Here is a 22,942-nt window from a genome sequence, read left to right as displayed (position 1 = left end):
ATGGAGATACAGCGGAGTAAGGAACATTTGTTACAATACTTTATGGATTAAAGCTTCGCAGCTATGAAAGTTCAAAGACTTCGCGTGTGCACACACTGAGTGGGGATCCAGACCCACCTGATAGACTGCAACTGCCCAAAGTCGACGTTCAGTCACATTTGGATTAGACGACCAATCTCCCCTTCTTTTGGCGGTGGAACCGACATGGCTCCGCAGAAAGGGTGTCAGAAAAATTGTCCTCGTCGGCTCCGGGTCGCGCTTGGTTTTGGCTCGGGGTGTGCATGTTTGGGATCTAAAAATGAGTTTTTTCTTTAGTGGTCGCCTGTTAGGTGTGTCGACGAACAGCTCCGGGCTCCTGGCCATCTCTGGAGCGGCTTCGGGATGGCAATTAGGAAGATCGTTGATTTTATGGCTTTGCCGGCCCCTGGCGGCGAATCCAGTGGAAATTCTGCCCCTTTGGAGGCTGATTCGGTCGAATTGAATGGAGGCGGTTAGAATGAGACCGTCCAGAACGTCGAAGGTCGCCGGGAACCATTAGCGAGTGGTGGCGCCTCGAAAATATGGAAAGGTTGTGAAATTTCGTACATTATCGGCTCTAGCGGCCGATCCATCGGAGATATGTTCCTTTTCGACGTTGTTTCGATCGAATTGGGTTGCGGTGGTCCTAACGAGTCTATCCAGAACGTCGTAGGTCGCCGGGAACGATTAATTGCTTAGAAAATGGAAAGATGCGTAAAATCCAGCTTTAGTCTTGCGCGTGCCAGAATGCATAGTGAAGCATAGGGAGCTCTTGGTTTAAGTCTGACGTGACCTATATCATACTTGGAGGTTGTAGAGACGTATTTCATCGTAGTTTCCAGCCAGATTGGAAAGATGGGTGAATTTTGAAAACGCTCGGAAGCTTGTATTACGACAAATACAGTACATTAATAGTCCACCGGCTCGCCCCTTTAAAAGTAGTATGCCTTTTAGGTTGGAAACCTTTATCTTGCGTCGAGTATACCTCTGAACTTCTTAAAAAAAATGGAAAAAAGAGAGAGAGAAAGTGTGGCAGTACCGTAGTACCGACAGTAATTAAAAATAAAACACCGTTCAACTCTGCTATAAAGAAAATAATAGGCGATAAAATTGTTCATCTCTAGACTACACATAACATGTAATGATTAAAAATTGATGATGATTCTTAATGTTTTAAGGTCAATCTTGAGGTAGTCCCAAATACCTCGTAACAAAATAGTGCAGCAATGTGATATCGGTTTGTTTGGACTAAGAAATCAAAACACAGAGCTGAATGCTGTTCACTATTGTATTCAGTGTTCTCAGTTTATACCGTTTACATAACTTTTCCTGGTGTGAGAACGCCCCATAAGCAGGATGGCCGCGTTAGATGCTAATTATTAAAGAGGGATGTCATCCACTACGTCGCTATTACTGAGTCGGCCAGAACCCCTTTCGGAATGCGCGAGCAGTCGAGGTCAGCCGAAGGAGCGCTGTCCGCGGGGTCAGCGAGCACGGGAGTCAGTCACGGGAGTCACCAGAGTCCCGACATAGCTAATAAACAAGAGACAACTCTGTCGTTTGATGGAATAAACATATTGTTGAAATTATGTGTTTTAATCGGGGGGTGAAAACCGCCGTGTTTCTAACAAGTATATCATATCGTAATAAACACTCATTAAGAATTGGCAGATACAATGACTTAAAGATCAAACTGAAATTACAGTCAACCTACAAAATCAATGACTACTAGCACTTTGTTAAGTATTGTAATATGGGTGGCAAGATAATGTAGACATTTAAAAAATATATTTTTGTACCAAAATTAATCAAAATTCTACAAGAGATCCAAAAACATCCAAATTGTATCACCTATCAAATAATTGTCTTTATTGCCCGAAATAGAAAAAAGTTATGAACCGATATTATCACCATACATCAATTTTGTAGTTGTAAGTCTTAAAAACACTCTGTATAACACCAAAATTTGTAGATGTGTATATATACAGGGTGTCTCACGATGACGGCCCATTAGAATTATTTCAGAGGCTACTGCTACCACACCCTCTGACCGAGGTATGAGCAATAGTAGGTTGCAAAAAAACTCAGTTCCCACTAAGATCAGCCCAAACGACCTAGTGCGGACTAGCTCCAAGTTGGTAAAAATCCTCAGGGTCGTTAAATTGCTCAGGGAGAAGTCTAACTGTCACACACGAAACAAAGGAGACACAAATAAGAGCTGAGAGTTAGATCAGGAGTATTCCTCCTTAGACTAAGGTGCAATGAAACTCCGATCTTTTAATAACACTAGGTATATTCACTGGGTAGTATTGCAGGTGGTATAATTCTACAATTAGAGAGAGACGACTGAAGGTCGCTGCAGTATGGTCTATAATAATAAATGGAGTGACGCTCCACTTATGGCAGTGCACCCTTCCCCAGTTGTAGCTACAAGTGGTTGACAGTAAATGGGTGACTACATATGTTAACTTATGCCTAAACAGATTCGCACAAAATATATGAACAATAAAAGAATGTATCTGGACGTGAGGTCAACTCACTATAACACACAGGTCGTGCCTGAGCGGTAAAGCTAATCATGTACACCCGGTATATTTCCCGAACTTACAACACACGTTATGAAAAAGAATCGGATAAACAAATACAGACTTAACTACTAAATGTTACTAACACTACTAACTACTACTAATCAGTTAAACTGAATGGTTGTCACGGTATCTACTGTGCAGTGGTAAAGTTCCAACGGAGGCCTCAACAGTTGACGAAGGCAAGAAGCCCTAGGAGCCCGTCCGACCAAGCTGAGAGGAAAAGCGTAGCCAAATGGATGATAACTGATCTCCTAGCTCCGAGATAATCCTCACCAAGACGAAAACAACGGGCACGCCACTGGACAAGAGGCAATCTCATGTGTGCCTAGCGAAAGACAAGGAAGTTCGCAGGGAGAAGAAAACTTCACTTCGGAGAGAAAAAATCCTGTATTGAAATACGGTTGTAATAGCTATACAGTACGAGTAAGCATGCGAAGTGAGTATAAAATGGCGAAAATCTTTACCTTTTTACTAAGGGTTTTTTTCCTTTAAATGCCAAATCGGACAGGCTTTCGGTCAAAAATGCAGTTAATCCAATGACAGGACAAACAGAATCCACATAACGTCAGGCAAAAGGACTGCATTCCTCGCAACCTCGCTGTCGTGTAAAAGAAACCCAGAAACTGGAAATAATTCTCCACAAAACACCAAAATTCTATCCACAAAACAATCCACAAAACTGAAGAATCACTTTCTTCAACGCAGGTGATAAATCCCTCAAAGGATGTTTAAAATAAAACTATATTTCACCATACGTTTAAAAACAGCCTCAAAGCAAAGTTCCCAAAATCGACCGACTTTTGACAGTCTATTGACAATCTTTACGAAATAAGACCTGCAGCCTGTGCAGCACCTGATAGTGTAACTGGTTGCATACTAACAACCGCATTAGTCGTGTCTTAATTAATAGTTGTATAAAGGCAAAATAAAACTGTGACAACCCCCCCTCAACTTCAAATGTGAAAATTCCATAGAATTTTCAATGCACGATAAAGACAGTAATACACTAATCAACTAAAGGTACGATAGGGTCTGTATTAAGGTGGCCATATCCCTGGCCGAGAAATAGTCAAATGTACTGAAATCTTGAAAAATATAACGTGTAGAACAAAAGTAAGCCCAAAAATAAAATCCTTGATGTTCTGTTTATTCATTGTTACTGTTTAAATTTACTCAAATAAAATAATAACTTAAAAAAAAGCGTTTGTAAAACATACCTTTGCTGTTATCCTAACCCCACATTTTAAGAATAATTTTCACATACTTGTAAATAAAAGTAAACAATTTTATATGTAGGACTAAGCAACTATATGCAGTGTCTACTAATTTTTTTTTTTCGGATTCAAGGAGTTTTCAAGGTGTTCAAGGGTTGATTTTAATTCATTTTTAAGGAGGTAATTTTTTCTAGGGTAAACACTTTTTGTAAAAGCTATCGACGTTAATTTACTCGAAATTTTTCATTTTCTTTACTCAAAATACAGTTATTAACTTGAAGATGAAGGTGCGCTCCGCGTTCACGACAGATAAAAAAATTACACATCTAACTGACCATCTCTCTGATTCTCTTTAAAAATTTAAACTCGAACGCATACGAGCGATTATTAAGTATCGCATTAAAATAGAATAATTGTAAAACTTTATAATTCTAAAGATAAAATGACTAAACTGAAAAATTGACAATTTAAACGGGATATGGGATATCTAAGTAAAATTGATCATCATAATTTTTACACTTACAACATACATTAAAATTATATTATATTGAAGGAATTTAATTATATTTATTAAACAAAAATAACAATACAATATCTGAAATAAAAATTTTATTACAATAATCGTTACAAAATTATATTAAATTGGTTTTGAGAACTATAAAAATTAAACAAAATTAAAATATTTAAGTAATTTCTAAAATAAGAATTATTTTCTTAATTGTTTATCTCTCTTTAATTTTTTGGTCATATTGTATTACATATTTCTGATTTTCACTTATTATCATTTCTAATTCTTTTTTTCTCAATTTTAAATCTGCTGCTTCTTCAACCAATTTTCTTTTTCTTTTTTTTTTCTTCACTTTCATTTTCTCTTTTGTCTTGTAAAGCTTGTTTTCGATTTGCAGAAGAGGATTTAAAAGCGGCAATCATTGGTTTAGTTATTTTAATATTTTTTACATCACCGTTATTATTAACAATAATAAAATCATGTACAGATCTTTGAGATATAAGACTTTGTTCTTGTAGATTCTCAACTAGGAATTCTTTGTTGAAAGAAAAATTGCGTTCTACAGCAGCATTTCCGTGAAAAATACTAATATTCGTTTTACAAATTCGACAAAATTCGCAGATATTTTTTGCTCAGCACATAGTTTCATAAAAAATTCATCTAGCTGATGTTTTTTCTCATCCAACTTTAATAATTCTTTTTTTACAGCGTCATTTTCTATAAAGGTAATCCTTTTCAATTTCTTCAGCAATAAGTTCACCAAAGTGGTTACGCCCGACTAAAACTTCTAAAGCCGGTTGAATCCGAATTTTAACAATTTTCGGATTCAACATAACATACGGAGAAAAATAATTAAATTCATTAAAAATTGTAATTAAATAAAATAATTGCGAAAAAATTTTTTCAAGGATCATTAGTTCGATTCAAGGAGATTTCAAGTATTTCAAGTAGATTAAATCCATTCAAGGAGTTTTCAAGGTTTTCAAGGGATTCAAGGAGCAGTCGATACTCTGTATATGTTATAAGAATATTTACATGTGGAGTAATATATAAATAAGTTGGTATTTTCGTAAATTTCAGTATCTAAAACCTTGATGGTTTGATGTTTTTTTGCACCTGTTTATTCGTTTTACTGCGACGTCTTTAAAAATACACTGATGTCATGACATAACATTCCCGTTATTTGATAAGCTTCAAATTATTCAGTTATTAAATTACTTATATTATTTGTCTTTGTGGAAAACACTATTTCAAGAATATGGCGCCCTTAAACCAAAACTACTCGCTGAAGGCGGTATGTGCCCAGGTATAGCCCTGGAAAAGCTAAAATTGTCACCTGAAGGGAGACAAGGCAATCAAAAAAATTATGACAAAGATATAAACGTAATGGAAACGAAAGGAAACAAAAGCGATAGCAAAAATAAAATTCCTAACTTCAATATAAAGGTAGCTCAGGAATTACTACCTGTTCTCTTCAATCTACATGGAGAACGCAACCGTCACAGCAGATCAATTCTAGAGAAAGAGGCACTGGAATTAGGAACTAACCCATTACTCATTAATGTGTCTTCTCTGAAATACCCTCGTTACCCTCGGACCGAACTGAAATAAATCAGGGAGTTTATACTCTAAAAGGCCACACCAATAAGCAACTTCGTTTAAATAATACAAAACGCAACATAAAGGAAAAGGAAGGACTAACTTCAGAATTGAGGCTGGAGCTTTGGGATCCTCTCATCATGTAGTCGATTGAAAACTGGAAAAAAGACAAGAATGGGAAACCAAAACTCAGAAAAATAGATCTTACATTCGCACGACTCGATCATAGCGTGTAACGTGTATCCAACCACAAGGAGATGTGACGCAACTTGACCACAAGCAAAACTCTAATCACAACTAAAATATGCCACACAACATTTCTCTTGCCATTAAATCCTCACACAAGAAGCAACTCTGCCTTACTAAGGTACGAGAAATGAACAGAAGAACACGCTTAAAAAGAACAAATTCTCTACAAGAAAACCAAACAAGAAAACCATACACACATATCGGTCGCAATCACATTCACTCAAGAGATTTGATTCGCGGCTGGCTCCTTCCAGCATTGAGAATTAGGGGTTCCAGCCCTAACCTTCTACTGGATACAGATGTTGTTGTTCTGCATAATACTGTTACAATGGTGGTAGTAACAGTATCAACAATAGTACCCACTCAATAGTTTAAGCAGACTTCAACTACTTCAACTTCCAAAAATACCAAAGCAAGTAAACAAACAAACGCTAACCTAAGCTCAACTACACGATTCCGAGGCGATCACGACATCAAAACATGTAACTAGTCCGAATCCGAATCGGAACTACTATCCGGCTTATGCGATTTCAGGTCTTTAATATGCCACACCGAACGTTTATCAGCTGAATCTGTAAGTTCATACGCCCATGGTGATACGACGTTTGAGATAGTGAAGGGACCAACAAATTTAGGGGCCAACTTGGCTGCAAACTGCTTAGACGGATCGGAGAGCACATAGTTTCGTCTCCACACCCTTTGATATAAACAGAACGTTTTATTACGTCGTCGGAGGTTGTAGCGTTGACGACTTTGCTTGCAGACCTTAGACAATCTAGTCTGGACATCCTTGAAAAGCTAGCCGAAAGCTAATTTGTGAGCCTCCGCATCCATCGTAGGGACCTCAGAATCAGCAGGAACATAATCTTCGCACTTATCATCCAGCGAGACTTCACGTCCAAAATTGACAAAATTGGGAGTAAGTCCAGTAACTTCATGCCTTGAAGAACATATGGCAAAGCCAATCGAATACAAATATTGATCCCAAATTCGATGATTTTCCGATACATATACAGTAGTAGTATAGCAGTATAGTAACATAGTCTTTATCACACGATTGACTCTTTCCGTGGGATTACACTGAGGATGATTGTAGCTATACAGGGTGTCCGGTAAGTACCTCCTAATCTCTCGGGAGTGTGTAGGGGAGGTCAAAATAAAACTAGTCCTTCCTATAATTTTTTTCCTAATGTGCCCCCTAACGGAGTTATGGGGGGTCAATGGGGTACCTAGAAATTAACGTTTAGGGTTATAACTTTGAAACCACCCTGTATATTTTAATAAAATTTTCGTACGTTGTATTACACATGGAGCTCTACGATTTGATGCTAAAATCAACTTTTTGCTATTATCAGGTGTCCAGAAACGGACTGGCCCTATCACAATTTTTCTCAAAATTTTGACAGAAGTAATTTTATCAAACTGAAAATATTATTATTAGATACTCTGAAGGTTTTTCTTTAAAAATGGTACTCTTTATTTATTTCGAAAAAATGAACGGTTTGCGAGATAAATCGGTTTTGAAAAAAATTGGTAACAAATACAACAACAATTAAAATTTATTTTTTTACAATAAAATCATTCCCGCTAGTGCCAGCCTACAGATTCACCATAAACATTTACTGGTGGTGAATTAAGGGAATGAATAATGCCGTTTCTTGTAAAATCAACATCTATGACCAAAATACATCTACAAATTATTATTGCTCTTGTCTCCATGGAGTTCTTTTCTATTGTTTTCGTTGTTAGACCCTGTTGATTTTAAAGTACTTGTCAAAGGCGCGTGACAGAATAAAAATTCAATTTTATTGTGGTATTCGTTTTAAGCCGTTAGAAATAACATTTAAAAATGGAAGAATATTCCTGTGCAGAATATGCTGATATGCACCTAATTTATGGGGAAGCATTATGCAACTCCGTGGAGGCAAGAAGACTTTATGAGGAAAGGTTTCCGGGTCGACATTTGCCGAGTCCAAAAACTTTTGAAAGAGTTGATCGTAGTTTAAGAGAAACAGGTAAAAAAAAATAGTGAAAAACGTTAGTGAAACTAATTTCTTCCGAATCCTTTATTTAGGAAGCTTTTTGCCACGCCGTGGTGGAGCAGGAGCCCCGAGGAGAGTACGAGACCCTCATGTAGAGGAACAAATATTGGAAGACGTTGCTAATAATCCTTCAAATAGCATAAGGAAGCTTGCGGCGCAAAACAATGTTACAAAATGGGCTGTACATGAAACTCTGAAAGAACAATTGCTTTACCCGTACCACATCCAAAAAGTACATGCTATGTCTCCAGATGATTATCCAAAAAGACTTCAATACGCCAATTGGTTTTTACAGCATCATATTCGGAATCATAATTTTGGTACATCTATTTTGTTCACCGATGAAGCAGGTTTTACAAGAGACGGCATAATTAATTCGCATAATCTACATGTCTGGGATGAAGAAAACCCTCACGCTTTAGTTCAAACTCGCTACCAACAAAGGTTTATGGTGAATGTGTGGGCTGGCATTATCGGGAATCATTTGATTGGTCCATTTATTCTGGAGCAAAGACTTAATGGTGCTCTTTATTTGCAATTTTTAGAGGAAAATCTAAATATTTTGTTAGAAGAAGTGCCCCTTCAAATAAGAACTGAAATGTGGTACATGCATGACGGTGCACCACCCCACTTTGATCGTTTAGTACGTCAACATCTGACGAATGTTTTTGGTGATCGATGGATAGGTCGAGGCGGACCTGTATTATGGCCACCTAGGTCGCCCGACCTAAACCCATTAGACTTTTTTCTGTGGGGTCATTTAAAAAATAACGTTTATTCAACACCCGTAAATAGTAGAGAGGAACTTCTGCTGAGGCTAACACAGAACTGTGACCATCTCCGCAATAATCACGGAATATTATTTCAAGTGCACCGGGAAAACATTCGTAGGATTAGAAAGTGCATTGAAGTACGGGGTGCTCATTTTGAACATCTACCGAAGTAACATTTAGGTACCTTTGTTCATTGTTGAATGTTCTTTGTTGCATGTCTTGTAAGTAAGTTATTTTTCAAATGTTATTTTTAATTGGTCACTACTTGCTCATAAAGTATAGCCAACCCGTTCAAAGATTTCTGGACTTGATAAAGTTAAAGAAATTAAATGCATGAAATAATATGTAAAAAAAATAAATTTTAATTGTTGTTTTTGTTACCAATTTTTTTCAAAACCGATTTATCTCGCAAACCGTTCATTTTTTCGAAATAAATAAAGAGTACCATTTTTAAAGAAAAACCTTCAGAGTATCTAATAATAATATTTTCAGTTTGATAAAATTACTTCTGTCAAAATTTTGAGAAAAATTGTGATAGGGCCAGTCCGTTTCTGGACACCTGATAATAGCAAAAAGTTGATTTTAGCATCAAATCGTAGAGCTCCATGTGTAATACAACGTACGAAAATTTTATTAAAATATACAGGGTGGTTTCAAAGTTATAACCCTAAACGTTAATTTCTAGGTACCCCTTTGACCCCCCATAACTCCGTTAGGGGGCACATTAGGAAAAAAAATTATAGGAAGGACTAGTTTTATTTTGACCTCCCCTATACACTCCCGAGAGATTAGGAGGTACTTACCGGACACCCTGTATATGCAATATTACTATTGTACTTCTTAGCCATCGTCTGAAACAATTTACTTTTAAACTGGACGCCATTATCAACAATTATGGTCCGAGAGGCACCAAACATTAGGATGACGTGATCTTCAATAGATCTCACGACAATGCTTGCATAGCGGATCGTAAAGGGAATAATATAACAAGCTTACTAAAGCAATTACACACGACCAAAATATACGAATAACCTTTTGCAGTACGAGGTAATGGACCTATCAAATTAGAACTAACTACCAAGGTCGGGTAGCTGTTGGAGTTTTACTCAACATATGGCCTGAAGGAGGTTTTTGAAGTGGTTCGATTCGAACACAAACTTCGCAACGCCGAATATATTTAGAAACATCCGACCTAAGCTTTGGCCAGTAATACTTATCGGAAATGCGGGACACGATTTTATAGACACCAGCATGACCACAATTAGGGGCATCATGCAGAGATCGCATTGTTTCAAGCCGTTTTTCTCTGGGAACTACTAACCGCCATCGACTGCAGGAAGACCGAGGTTTGCGTATTTAGGACGCACATACTTATACAATCGAGAATCATCACCAATTCGCCACAAAGGATAACGGTAAGGTTCACGTCGGACACATTCTAACATTTTGAGGTACCATTTATCGGTTGTTTCCAAATTGTTTACCTCAGATGAGCCCATTTGTAAAACATTGATATCTAGAACGGCATGAGAGAGAAAATCTGGAACAGCATGTTCCAAGCCCTTAAGATGAATGACCTCAAAATCGAATGGTTGCAACCGCAACGCCCAACGAGCTAAACGCCCTTGGGGATCTTTCAACCGATGTAACCACAGCAAGGAATGACAATCAGTGATTACCTTGAAATGAAAACCCTCCAAATAATGTCGCAATTTTTCCAAGCACCAAATAATAGAAATCAGTTCTTTTTCCACCGCGTTATATTTCTGTTCTTGACTAGTCAGAGAACGAAACAAATACGATATGGCCAATTCCATAGGTTGAAACTTCGGTATGAATGTAAAAGGTCCGTTTAAAATCGGGACAAGTCAGAATAGGGGCCTTAACCAAAGATTCTTGAAGAGTTCGGAAGGATTTTTCATATTCGGGAGTCCAACACCATTTGACGTTTATCTTGGTGAGATGAAAAGAGCAACAATGGTTGAAAAGTTAGGGACGAACCTGCGATAATAATAGGTGGTACCTAAGAAACGTCGGACTTTTCTAACGTTACGAGGAACGAGAATATCTAAAATAGGCTGCACCTTTTCGGAATTTGGACGTAATCCTAATTCATCCACAACATAACCTAAATACTGGAGTTCGGGACGGCAAAACTGATACTTTCCAAAATTAACCACCAGACCTGCAGCATGTAAAAGAGAGAATACAGTATCCAAAGCTTCAAGATGGGAATCGAAATCCTGAGAAATAATTATAACATCGTCTAAGTAAACCATAACCGAGGAAGATTTCAAGTCACACCACGTAAAACTGAATCTATAAGACGTTGCCAGGTCGCCGGTGCGTTAGTCAAACCAAACGGCATAACCTTGAGGCGATAGTCTATTCGGAACCGTAAATGCAGTATAATCTCTAGATGATTCGGCGACGGGGTCCTGGAAATATGCACTGCAATATCTAGGCTACTGAGATATTTACAATCTCGTAATCTATCCAAAATAGAAGCAATCAGAGGCAATTGATAAGCATATATTTACGAGTTACAGCATTAAGCTGTCTATAGTCTACACAGAAACGATTAGTATCATCTTTCTTCTTTATTAGACAAACAGGTGAAGACCATGGACTTTTACAACGCTCTATATCATCCTCTAGCATTTATTTTCTTAATCTCATCGTCTATAGCTTGTTGCTTAGCTGGAGAAACAGCGTAATATAGTTGCTTAATAGGCTTGGTACCAGGAATAAGTTCAATCTCTTGTTGCGCAAGATGAGTTCGACCTTTTGAAGTTGTCATTAACTGTTTGTTCTTTGCAACCAGTGCATCAAGAGCTTCCTTCTGTGAAGGGTTTAACGAAGAACTACTCTGAACACTATTTATTCTAACCATCGGATCAAATTCGGAAAATGCCCAATTCTCTGCTTAAGATTGGGAATAATATCCATAGACAACCAAAAATCTACACCTAAAATATGCCGATGAGATAATTCGGGAATTACCAAGATATCTATGATTCGAGTCATCCATTAAATAAATAGGAGTCGAAATGTAACCTAAACTCACTAAAGTCTCACCGTTAACAACAGTACAAGTAATCTCAGTAGGTTTCATGACTAAGCCAAAACGTCTTAAAATTTCATAACCGGAACTGCCTACTAAAGGTCTAGAAGCACCAGAATCTAACAAATCGACCATGGGACAACCCAACACGGAAACTTCCAAATATGGACGCTATCATTACTACTAAGATGGTTGTTCGATAAATTATTCGAGGGAGGAACTGGACGACCTACTAGCCTCCCGGGATCGTTTCCCGTAATAGTAAAATTAGCACACCTTCTAACGGTAACACCTACTTTACCACATTTAAAACAGAAAACTCTACGAGCTGCAAAACAATTTCGGAATCCGTGGCCTAGTTGACCGCAACCATAACACTTAAGATTGGAACGACTACGAACCTGATTCAATTCTGTGTTACTCGACATAGATGCAAAATGTTGAGTACCGACAAATGCGAAATCAACATAATGGTTTCTTTTCCTAGCAGGTGGACAATAGTTATCGGCTCTATACTTTTCTTCTCCAACTTGAGACATTCATCCTCAAGTTCAGACAACGAATTGACAGGAAGTTGCATAGTATAAAATGGAGCTAAATTTTTTGTAGTCCGTCTTAATTGCACATCTTCTGAAACTGTACCATAACGACGAAATATTGAAAGCATACAAGAAAAATTGTCAATGAAACTTTCAGAAGGATCCTGAGTATGAGACAAAATTTCAAATCAAATAGTCGATCCTTATAATCAGGAGGTTCATTATGTCTAACTAATAAGCGACGCAACTCATCCCAACTAGAAATTCGATACAGGTTTGAACGAAACCAGAGGAGAGCTTTACCCTCAAAAAGATCTATAGCAGATTCAAAAAGCTGTTGTACACTAATATTCCGAGCTACTCTAAGCTCTTGAACTCTTTCTAGAAAATTATGCACAGACATACCTCTAGGATCACCAGAAAATTTTAAATTCCATTTTTGAACAAATTGAAAAGAAGGAGGAAACGGGCAGAATTAAGCACCGAAGTAGCAGCATCATCATCGAGGCTTTCATCATCAGATCCATTAACTGATTTCACGTTCGCAGAACACTGACCCTAAACCTACAGAAGCACTGGTTGGCCTTAAATTATCAAGATAATCTAATAATGCTAAACTACTAGACAAATAATAATCAGAACGTTGTTGACTTTGATCAGGGGTCAACGAATTAGTGGGCATTATATCAATACGATGCAGAATATGGTGTAATCTGTTTCTAATTACTTCTGGAATCTGCTTAAAAACACCGGACAACTTACTTAATAATGCATGTAGCTCTTGATTTTTACTACGAATTATCTTTAATTCATCATCTACATTTAGACTATACTCAGGGTAATTTATTGACGTATTTTCTTTTTCTAATTTCAACAAAGGTCTCAAACAAGTACGTAGTTCATCTACAGTTTTCGTATTATCACAAGTGACTCCGTGTACAGTTAATTCAAAAATTAATTCATCTTTCTTAAATCGGTTAATGTCCATCTTAGGAGTTGCCAAAATGCAGTGCACAAACAAGAAGAACTATTTTGCTACTGCGCTAAATGAAATATTTAATTTAAAATACTAACTGACTATCAAGAAGAGTGCCAAAATATAAACACCCTGTATACTACAAGTTATAAAAAGTTTCGTGCGTGACTACTTTACAACTAATGTAACTAAAATAATCATAAAACAGAAATCACCGCCCAAATAACAATAAGCGAAGCGAGCTCTGACTTGGGTATAGCGTTTACGAAAATAAATACCAATAACAGTACCACACAATAAACAATCTAAAATTTCAAACATATGCACATATGTAAAATCATACTAAAACCGTAAATACAATACCGAACTATATCAGTACTAAAAAAAACGCCAATAAATACTTAAAATTCAGAAAGAAACCGAAGTATAGTAGTAATTAACAAATATTTTCAAAAGGCACGAAGAAAAAAAACAAATTAGTATACAGGGTGATTCAAATCGGAAAAACATTTTTTACTCGACTTTTGAAAATGAAGGAAATCAACCCATAACTATGTGGGCGGCCCTGGCAGATGCTCGGATGCTCAGAAAATTTTGTAACGTAATGTCACGAACAGTTGTCGGCTGAAGCGAACAACGTTGCCAAATTCACATCATAATGTGTGGTCCACATCTACTGTTAAACATATTCAAGTAAATAAAGGAGCATGCTGCATTTTATTATAAATAATTTTAACAATTGTATTCACTTAGTACAGAATGTTTTAACAAGCCTGACTTCTCGAAGTCAACTTTCGTTCAAAGAAAATAATTAAAGCAGAGGTAGTTACCTGTTTGTAGGCACACCGTATCTTATCAAATAAAAAAAGTCGGCACACTACTAAATACCCGAATATACAAAATACATTACAAAACCATTTAAAGCGTTTATTCAGATGTACCACCTTCCATACCTTCCGCATTTTTCCAACTGCATCTATCATACGATACCACGCAGCGAACGTGCAGGACATCGACAAAATGACTTAAATGTGATAGAGGCTGTATTAAATTTAGTCGAGCCTACTAATTCCACAAGAACAATTTCAAGGCGACTGGAGATATCACAAACCAAAGTTTGGCGGATATTGCGCGAGAATTCACTCAACCCGTACCATTTTCAAAAAGTTCAACCAGCTGATTTCCCCAATCGTCTTGAATTTTGCAGTGGGTTCCTAAATCGAAGTGCAGCAGACGCTAACTTTATTTTTATTTTTAAAACAAAGTGCGCTGGACGGATGAACGCTGCTTTACTCGTGCTGGCATTTTAAACAGGTAAAAAACATATTACTTTCTCAAAAACAATAAGTATCTACCTAGGTTACACCAAAGTTTATATTTACACTAAAGTTTACATTTATTATGTAAACTTGGTAATACGCAACTGCATATTGAATAATAAATTGAAATACCTACTAAAACTGTGCATTATTTAACATAATAAATTATAAAACGTTAATAATATTAAAATGATAAATTGTAATAATAGTACATTGGAAAACAATCATCCCTATTCATTACATTCAATTTTCCTTTGATAAAAGACCGACAACTTTTTGCTCTACTTTGCATGGAATACGATCCTACTACAGTTCGTATTGGTCTAGTAGCCAGATAGGGTTCCGTTTACTAGCTATAAAAATAAAAACTTTTTACAGCCATTTAAACATTTAATTTGTTGATAACAATTAAACTCACCATTTTCAGGCTTTGCGACCAAGTTTTTTAGATTCAGGAGCTCAAAATACTACGAATACGTTGTTTGCAGCCGTGGCATTCTCGTTGGCCACGGCACCCTATCTGGCTTCAGATGAAAACCCGCACACTACTCGTCGGTTTAGCTTTCAGAGGAGATTTGGTGTCAATGTATGGACAGGAGTATATGGCGATCGTTTAATTGGGCTGCATTTTCTACCTGAACATCTGAATGGGCCGCGTTACTTTAAATTTTTAGTAGAATTGTTTGAAAATCTTCCCCTTCAGATGCTGCGGGATATGTGGTATATGCACGAGGAGATCCGGCCCATTTTGCTCGCGATGTCCGTGGATTTTTAGACGATCAATGTCCCAATCGGTGGATAGGGAGATGTGGGCCCATAATCCTATGGACTTTTGTATATGGGGTTATATGAAATCTGTCGTGTATCACACCGAGGTAGAGAATGTAGAGCAGTTGCGGAATCGTATCGAAGATGCCGCTGAAAAAATACGTAACAACCCTGGTTTATTCCATCGCATCCGCCGCTCATCTATCCAACGTGTACACTGCGAATGGTTTTTATACTACTACTTACTATATCAGGCAAACTATTCGTCGCACAGAAAATTTGTAAATACATTTTTTGTTGCAAATTAAATTCTCTACAACTTTTAGTCGTAGAACCAAAAATAACAAAGTTATTAACGAAAATAGATAAAAATTTGGGAACGATTTTTTTTTTGGGCGTTTTCTGGTAATTTTACAAAAAAAAAATACATCAAAGCATTTTGATAGAGGGGTTTTCAAGGAATAATTTCCATTACAAACTTTTCAAATTTGATTTATTTATTAGGGTTTTACAGCGATGCGAAACTTACACTATTCTCCAGTACTAGTAAGTATATATTAATATGAATGATTAAGCATAGGAGGTGTCCTTCAAAGTTTTCTTCCAGTTGTGCTAATTGTGAAAAGTATTTTGAGTTTTGTGGACAAGAGGTGGGTTTCAGTGTCGACCAAGCAGAATCAGATGCAGATACCCTCATCGTTCGCTCCGCTCTTGCTGCATCGCAATCGTTCGACTCAGTCACTACTGTCGCCGAAGATATCAACATTCTTGTCTTGCTCACGGCATTTGGAAGAACACATTCAAATGTATTTTTTTTAAACAATCAAAAGGACGTAGAGCCGAACAATTATATTGTCCGTCAAGTTTTATGTACGGTGACGTCATTGTGGATAATCTGTTGTTTCTCCATGCCTTCTCAGGATGTGACAGGACTTAAGCAGCTTACAACATCGGTAAAATTAAATTTCTCACAACCCTAGAGACACGTCCTGAGTTAGCTAGTGGAACAGCGTTATTCCTCAATGAGAGAGTCGACCCTACTTTGCTCACTGCCGTTGGCGAACGTTTTTTCATCTCTTTATATGGTGGCAATAAAGATGATGATTCTCTTGACAGTCTTAGATATAAACGATTCGCCAAGTTAGTGACAAAGAATACATTTAATTTGTCTTCACTTCCTCCAACACAAGACACAGCCCGCTTGCACAGCCTCCGAGTCTATCATCAGGTCCAGTCGTGGCTCGGGAATTACAACGACCCTCAAGACTGGGTCTGGAAAAAGAATGGACAAATATTGATGCCTCTTCAAAGTTCAAAACCTCCAGCACCCCCTGAGCTTCTAAAGTTGATATCCTGTCGATGTAAAAGGAAACTGTGGAGCAATGTGTGGATGTCGGAAGGCAGGCCTTAAATGTTCTACAGTGTGCCTGAATTGTTCTGGGGAGACATGCAGCAACATAATGGAGATATCAAAATTGATCGAGGAGAATGATTTTGAAGATGAACTGCCAACAATGACGCCACTTCATTCTCCATCTTTCCTCAACAATTCAATATCGGAAGCTCAACCAGATCCTGAGTCACAGCCTGGCCCATCAAAGAGACTGAGGACACAGTAGATTGGGAAATATATTCCGATATTTTTAATTACACTAATTATTATGTCAGCTAGAAAATGTCCGTGGATTCTGCCTACTAGGGATACGATGTAAAAAAACCGCTCAACCAGACTCTACCTCGTAGGGGCTGTATGGAATTAAGCCACTTTGAAAGTATGGATGGGAAGCTTAGGGGTCTAGCTATTTCCCCTATAAATATTGTTGCTTTATTTTTCTTACTATAAAATACACATGGTTTGAAGCTAGTCACTGTTTCTCTCCATTTTTTTTTTAAATTAAATATCTCAAAAACGATTAATTTTAGGAATAGGGAAACTTCATAAAAGTCCATCTAAAATAACATGTAGAATCCAAAATTGCAATAATATATAAGGTGTTCCATTTAAAATAAGCAAGTTGATGGCGACTTCCGGTATAACCAGAAGCGTTAGGTGGAGGCTATTATTTTAGTTGAGAAGGGCACGCCCGAAAATCCGATATCCCAAATTTTCAAAATTCAAATCGAAGTAGTCTGAAATAATTCTAACGGGCCGTCACCGTGAGACACCCTGTATATACAGGCTGTTACAAAGTCTCTTCTCACTACAGGGATCTCTGAAACGATAAGAAGTACGAAGTAGCTTAAATGGGTGCAAAGTTGCGTAACCAGGGGACCAACTTTATGCCTCTAAAAAATCAAGGTTAACATGATTAGTTTTCGAAATATTTGAAAAAAACCGAAATTTTGGAAATTCGTTTTTGTTTAATTTCAGCCTTATTTGAGGTGATATTGAAAAAGAAGAACACTTTCTCATGGCCACTTTTTGTCCTCTATCGATTGGCATAATAAATTTTTGTATGTAGCGTTTCGTCTCTCCAGGACCATCATCAACTTCATTTTTTTAAATATTACCCTAGAAATTTTATTACATTTTTTGCAAGCCATCATGACCCCCAATGCTGTACTGCCTCAACCCGAACCAAATTCAGACGATTTGTATCGAAAATTTCATCTTCAGTGGATTCATTCCAAATTTATTTAGATTTCTTTGTTTATTGAATTATCGTACACTGTAAGTGTCGTTAGACCCTGTGAAATCCATCTAGTTATTTAAATTATTACCACCACGCATTAAAATAAAACATTATTAGAGTTTTATTCTTGTGTCCATAGTTATTTCTAGGCTTCTCGAGTGCTCAAAATTCAAACAAATTTCGACCTATTTTTTTCAGGATATTCATACAATTACATCTGACATGCTCTTACAAATTTGCGGTTACAGATATAATAAATTCCGATAATATTACGCTGATCTTCATTTTTAACCTTTGCCAAAACGAAAATGTTTTTGAACATTTACTGAAATTTTTTAAAGAATAATATTCAGTTGACGTTTTGGTTGTCCATATGCATTTTTAAGAATTAATTTGTCACAATAAAATTAAAATTGTAATGTTTTAATTTTGACGCAACAGCTTATTGAGTTATGTATGACCAAGTGATGGTAATAGTTAATAATAATAAGTGTTTTATTGTAACGTGTGGTGGTAATAGTTTAAATAACTAGGCGGATTTCACAGAGTCTAACGACACTTACAATGTACGATAATTCAATAAACAAAGAAATCTAAATAAAAAATTTAGATAAATTTGGAATGAATACACTGAAGATGAATTTTTTGAGACAAAACGTCTGAACCTGCAGTACAGTATTGGGGGTCATGAAGGCTTGCAAAAAATGTAATAAAATTTCTAGGGTCGTATTTAAAAAAATTAAGTTGATGATGGTCCTGGAGAAACGAAACGTTACATACAAAAATTGATTATGCCATTCGATAGAGGGCAAAAAGTGGCCATGAGAAAGTGTTGTTCTTTTTTCAGTATCACCTCAAACAAGGCTGAACTGAAACAAAAACGGATTTCCAAAATTTCGTTTTTTTACAAATATTTCGAAAACTAATCATGTTAGCCTTGATTTTTTAGAGGCATAATGTTGGTCCCCTGATTACGCAACTTTGCCCCCATTTAAGCTACTTCGTACCTCTTACCGTTTCCGAGATCCTTGTAGTGAGAGCGAATTTGTAACAGCTTGTATACAAGGTGTAACTGAAATAAGTATACAAAATTTCTGAGCTTGTAAAACAAGTCGAAAAATTACGAAAACTTTAGTACAATTTTTGTCAGTGGCGGCTCGTAAGGGAGCTACGCCCTCCTAAAGGGGTAACCTCGGAAACAGTTTTTAATGCGTAACATCCAAACGGCTCGACATTAAGTCACGGAATTTTGGTGAGATATTAACCTTGACGTGCTTAATAAGTCTCATAAAATACTTTTCAAAATTTGCTACAGGGGCGTGAGAAAATGCAGGACCCAGGGACAAATTTAATCATATCTTTTTTGTAGTCAATTTTTTCTAGTTCCTGACTCGAAAATATTGAAATTTGAAGTGTTTAACATAAAAAAGGTCCTCTTGTTAAATTTTACTAGGATGTGCCGTTTTCCAGTAAAATCGATTTCAATCATTCCCAACGAGCACCAAATCCAACTACCATTACATAGTAAAATAAATTAATTGCAGTGTGCCATGGGGAAAACAACTAGTCTGACAGTTAACAGAAATGTCAAATATTTTTAACACTCTTAATAGTAACAAATAAAAATATGGTGATATAAATAAAAGCTAAAAAATAGATACATATGAGATTATTTATTAAACTATTGTAAGAAGCGGCTGAAACATTTACGTAACATTTTAACAGATTTAAACTATTTAGTTTAGTTTAACAAATTAACCAAATATCTTAATTTCTTTAGCAGAAAATGTGCCCTAGTCAAGAAGACAGACTAGATTCAACTTTCAAAATGTCCGCCGTTTGCCGTAATGCACGCACGTAACCTGTTGTCCAAAGAAAATAGGTTAAGGTATAGTTTGTGCTCCACATTGAGTTCATTAAATGCGTCAAGGTTAATATCCCACCAAAATTTCGTGACAATGTCGAGCCATTTGGATGTTACGCATTAAAAACTGTTTCCGAGGTTACCCCTTTAGGAGAGCGTAGCTCCCTTAGGAGCCGCCACTGACAAAAATTGTACTAAAGTTTTCGTCATTTTTCGACTTGTTTTACAAGCTCAGAAATTTTGAATAGGTACTTATTTCAGTTACACCTTGTATATGATGATATATAGAAAGATCTAGAAGAAGTTAAGAACTAATATTTAAGAAGATATATGTTAAGAACTAAAGTTTTAATTATTAATCATTTTAATAAGTTAATTGTTAACTATATTAGGGCAGTACCAGCATAGACTTTTGTAAAAGTTTAGGATTTTTGTTTTTTTTTTTAATTGAAAAGTACCTTTAATATCTAGTTAGAATTTACTAAGTGACCTACCAGAACATCATCAGCTTCTATATTAACGTCCTCAAGTTGATCTGCAGATTTCATTGCTTTTAGTTTTTGGGGTACCAATGTCCATACTTTTATAATGGAATCATTAAATCCTACGGCAAGCATACTTGAGTCCTCTGAAATCTCAGCACAACAAACTCTAAAATAATAAATATAATAACCAAAAAATAAAATAATAGTTTTGCTTACGAATAACTTGCATTTAAAAGTGTATAACAACAACAGGAAGGTAATAATTCCGATCCCAAAGATATCCTTTTCGATGCTTCTCTCAACGCTTTTACTTTTTCAATTTTATCATTGTCTTTCCTAAAAGAAACATTTGTAAAACACAAATAACTCATACAACAATTTTAACTTACAAATCAGGAACTGGAATTCTATCACTTGGAGGTGCATTAGGATCCGATTTTGTTTTTTTTGAAAACAAAGGGTCCTTTTTTGTTTTCTTTTTTTTTGGTTTATCTGGATTGTCTTGATCACCCACTTCTTCCTCTTCTTCAACAGGCGCAGCTAGAGTTTGTATATCAGGCACTTTCGGTATACCATAATATACTTTCATTTTATTATCTGAGAAATAAAAAATTTAATATTGTCAACTATAAGTACTTTAGACAGAGGAAGAGTAATATAATTAAATTTAAATAATCATTCTGTAACTATAGTCAAAACTTTGAAAGATAAATATGTATGAATATATGGCATGACTTTATTTGGACATATATTTCTTTAGTAGATTTTCACAAAAAATACCTTTGGTACAAATATTTATTTAACTCAATTCATAGAACAAAGTTTATAAATATAATTGGAATCAATTACATGTCAGTATTACACAATAGATTTAAAAGCAACGAAGTGTCCAGTTGTAAATTGAATGCATATTGAACTGACCTTGATGAACTGATGTCCATCTCGCTCACTCTCTTTATAAAATGGTGGACTGACTCAGTCATTATTCCCGATTCTTCTACCGGTTGTTTAATTCTAATGCATTTGGTAACGAATATTTAAACCGCGGAAACTTGGTGAATCAGGGGCCAGTCCGGAGCCACTTTGAGAGCCAGTTCACAATTTTGTCCTCCACATGAAAAGCAACCCCTCAGTGGTGTAAGTATGTGTTTTATATAATAAAATGTAAAAATGAATTGATTTGCCTCTCTGTTTTTCCCTCTTAGCAGCCAAGCGAGTAGCCCGAGAATATAATATAATTTTCTCACTAATTGTTTTTGGTATTTTAAAGAACAACAGGACATAGCTTCTATAGGAAACGTGACATTATCGCAATATGTTCACAAAAAAAATGATACTAACAATATTACAAACAGTATTTGAGACTAAGCTACAAATGAATATAATTAGTAACAGTAAATAAAAAGTTACACTAACAAAATAAACCAGAATAACAAGTGACAACTTAATCTAGATTAACATAATAACACATAACATTTCTTTTGAAAGCTAAAGGCAGTATACAGTCACCAGCCAGCGAGATCCGTCCAGTTCGTCAACAGCCCCAGCAGTAGAAAGATCGCCATAAGATAAGATAAAATTCTTCCAAGTCTAATCCAGGCAGACTGCGCAACCGCCACCATTCGGCGTAGAAGCTTAGCAGTTGGGCTGAATTAGGAATTGAGTTCACATCCATCAGTCGCAGCGAGCAGTCCAGTCCATCAACAGACCAAGAATGGTCGCTGATTGGTAGGATTTTTGCCAGTCCAGTCCAGTCTAGGCAGTTTACGCAGCCGCCAACCAGCGTATAATACTCTGGTATCACAAACCGAATAGCAGCGGCAGAGCGAGTAGTCCAGTCCGTTAGCCACCAGAAAGATTTTTCCAAGTCGAGCTTGTGAAGAGTACGCAACCGCCACCGTTCGCTGTAGAAGCTTGGCAATTGAACTGAAGAAGTTCAGTTGATGTCCACTCGTTGCAGGGAGCAGTCCTCTCCAGCAACCATTTAGCCACTAAAGTAAATAAGTTACATGCATGTCCAATGCGCAAGTCTCCCGAATTAGCAGGTAATTCCACTTCAGAGTTAGTTCCGATCTGCCACCTGACAAGAACAGACGTACCGATGAGAAATGAATAAAGGTTTAGGTAAAGACTTGGCTACTGTATACTTTGTTTTAGTCATATCTATCTTTTCAGATATCCGCCCGTACTACTACGTGGTTACGTACATTATCGTTTCTTTCCTATGTACCTAACCTGCATTACATCAACCGACCAACCTAACGGGTAAGCCTCATTTTTATTTAATAGCTATATTTATGTTG

The 22,942-nt window shown here is 36.5% G+C and overlaps 1 protein-coding gene across 1 annotated transcript; it reads right to left on the bottom strand.

Moving 5' to 3' along the window:
- Window positions 1-163: 163 nt before the first annotated feature.
- On the bottom strand, window positions 164-21,232 carry LOC108915913 (transcription initiation factor TFIID subunit 5). The gene is made up of 4 exons (XM_018722064.2): window positions 21,029-21,232; window positions 20,856-20,975; window positions 20,649-20,805; window positions 164-292 (listed from the first exon to the last, which is right to left on the bottom strand). The coding sequence occupies exons 1-4, from the start codon at window positions 21,226-21,228 to the stop codon at window positions 164-166; spliced, it is 606 nt and encodes a 201-aa protein (XP_018577580.1). The 5' UTR covers window positions 21,229-21,232.
- Window positions 21,233-22,942: the final 1,710 nt, after the last annotated feature.

Source organism: Anoplophora glabripennis, unplaced genomic scaffold (assembly GCF_000390285.2).
Source record: "Anoplophora glabripennis isolate ALB-LARVAE unplaced genomic scaffold, Agla_2.0 scaffold1489, whole genome shotgun sequence".
NCBI classification, from domain to species: Eukaryota; Metazoa; Arthropoda; class Insecta; order Coleoptera; family Cerambycidae; genus Anoplophora; species Anoplophora glabripennis.
The sequence above is the reverse complement of the archived record's forward strand: the minus strand, read 5'-3'. Positions and strand labels throughout refer to the sequence as shown.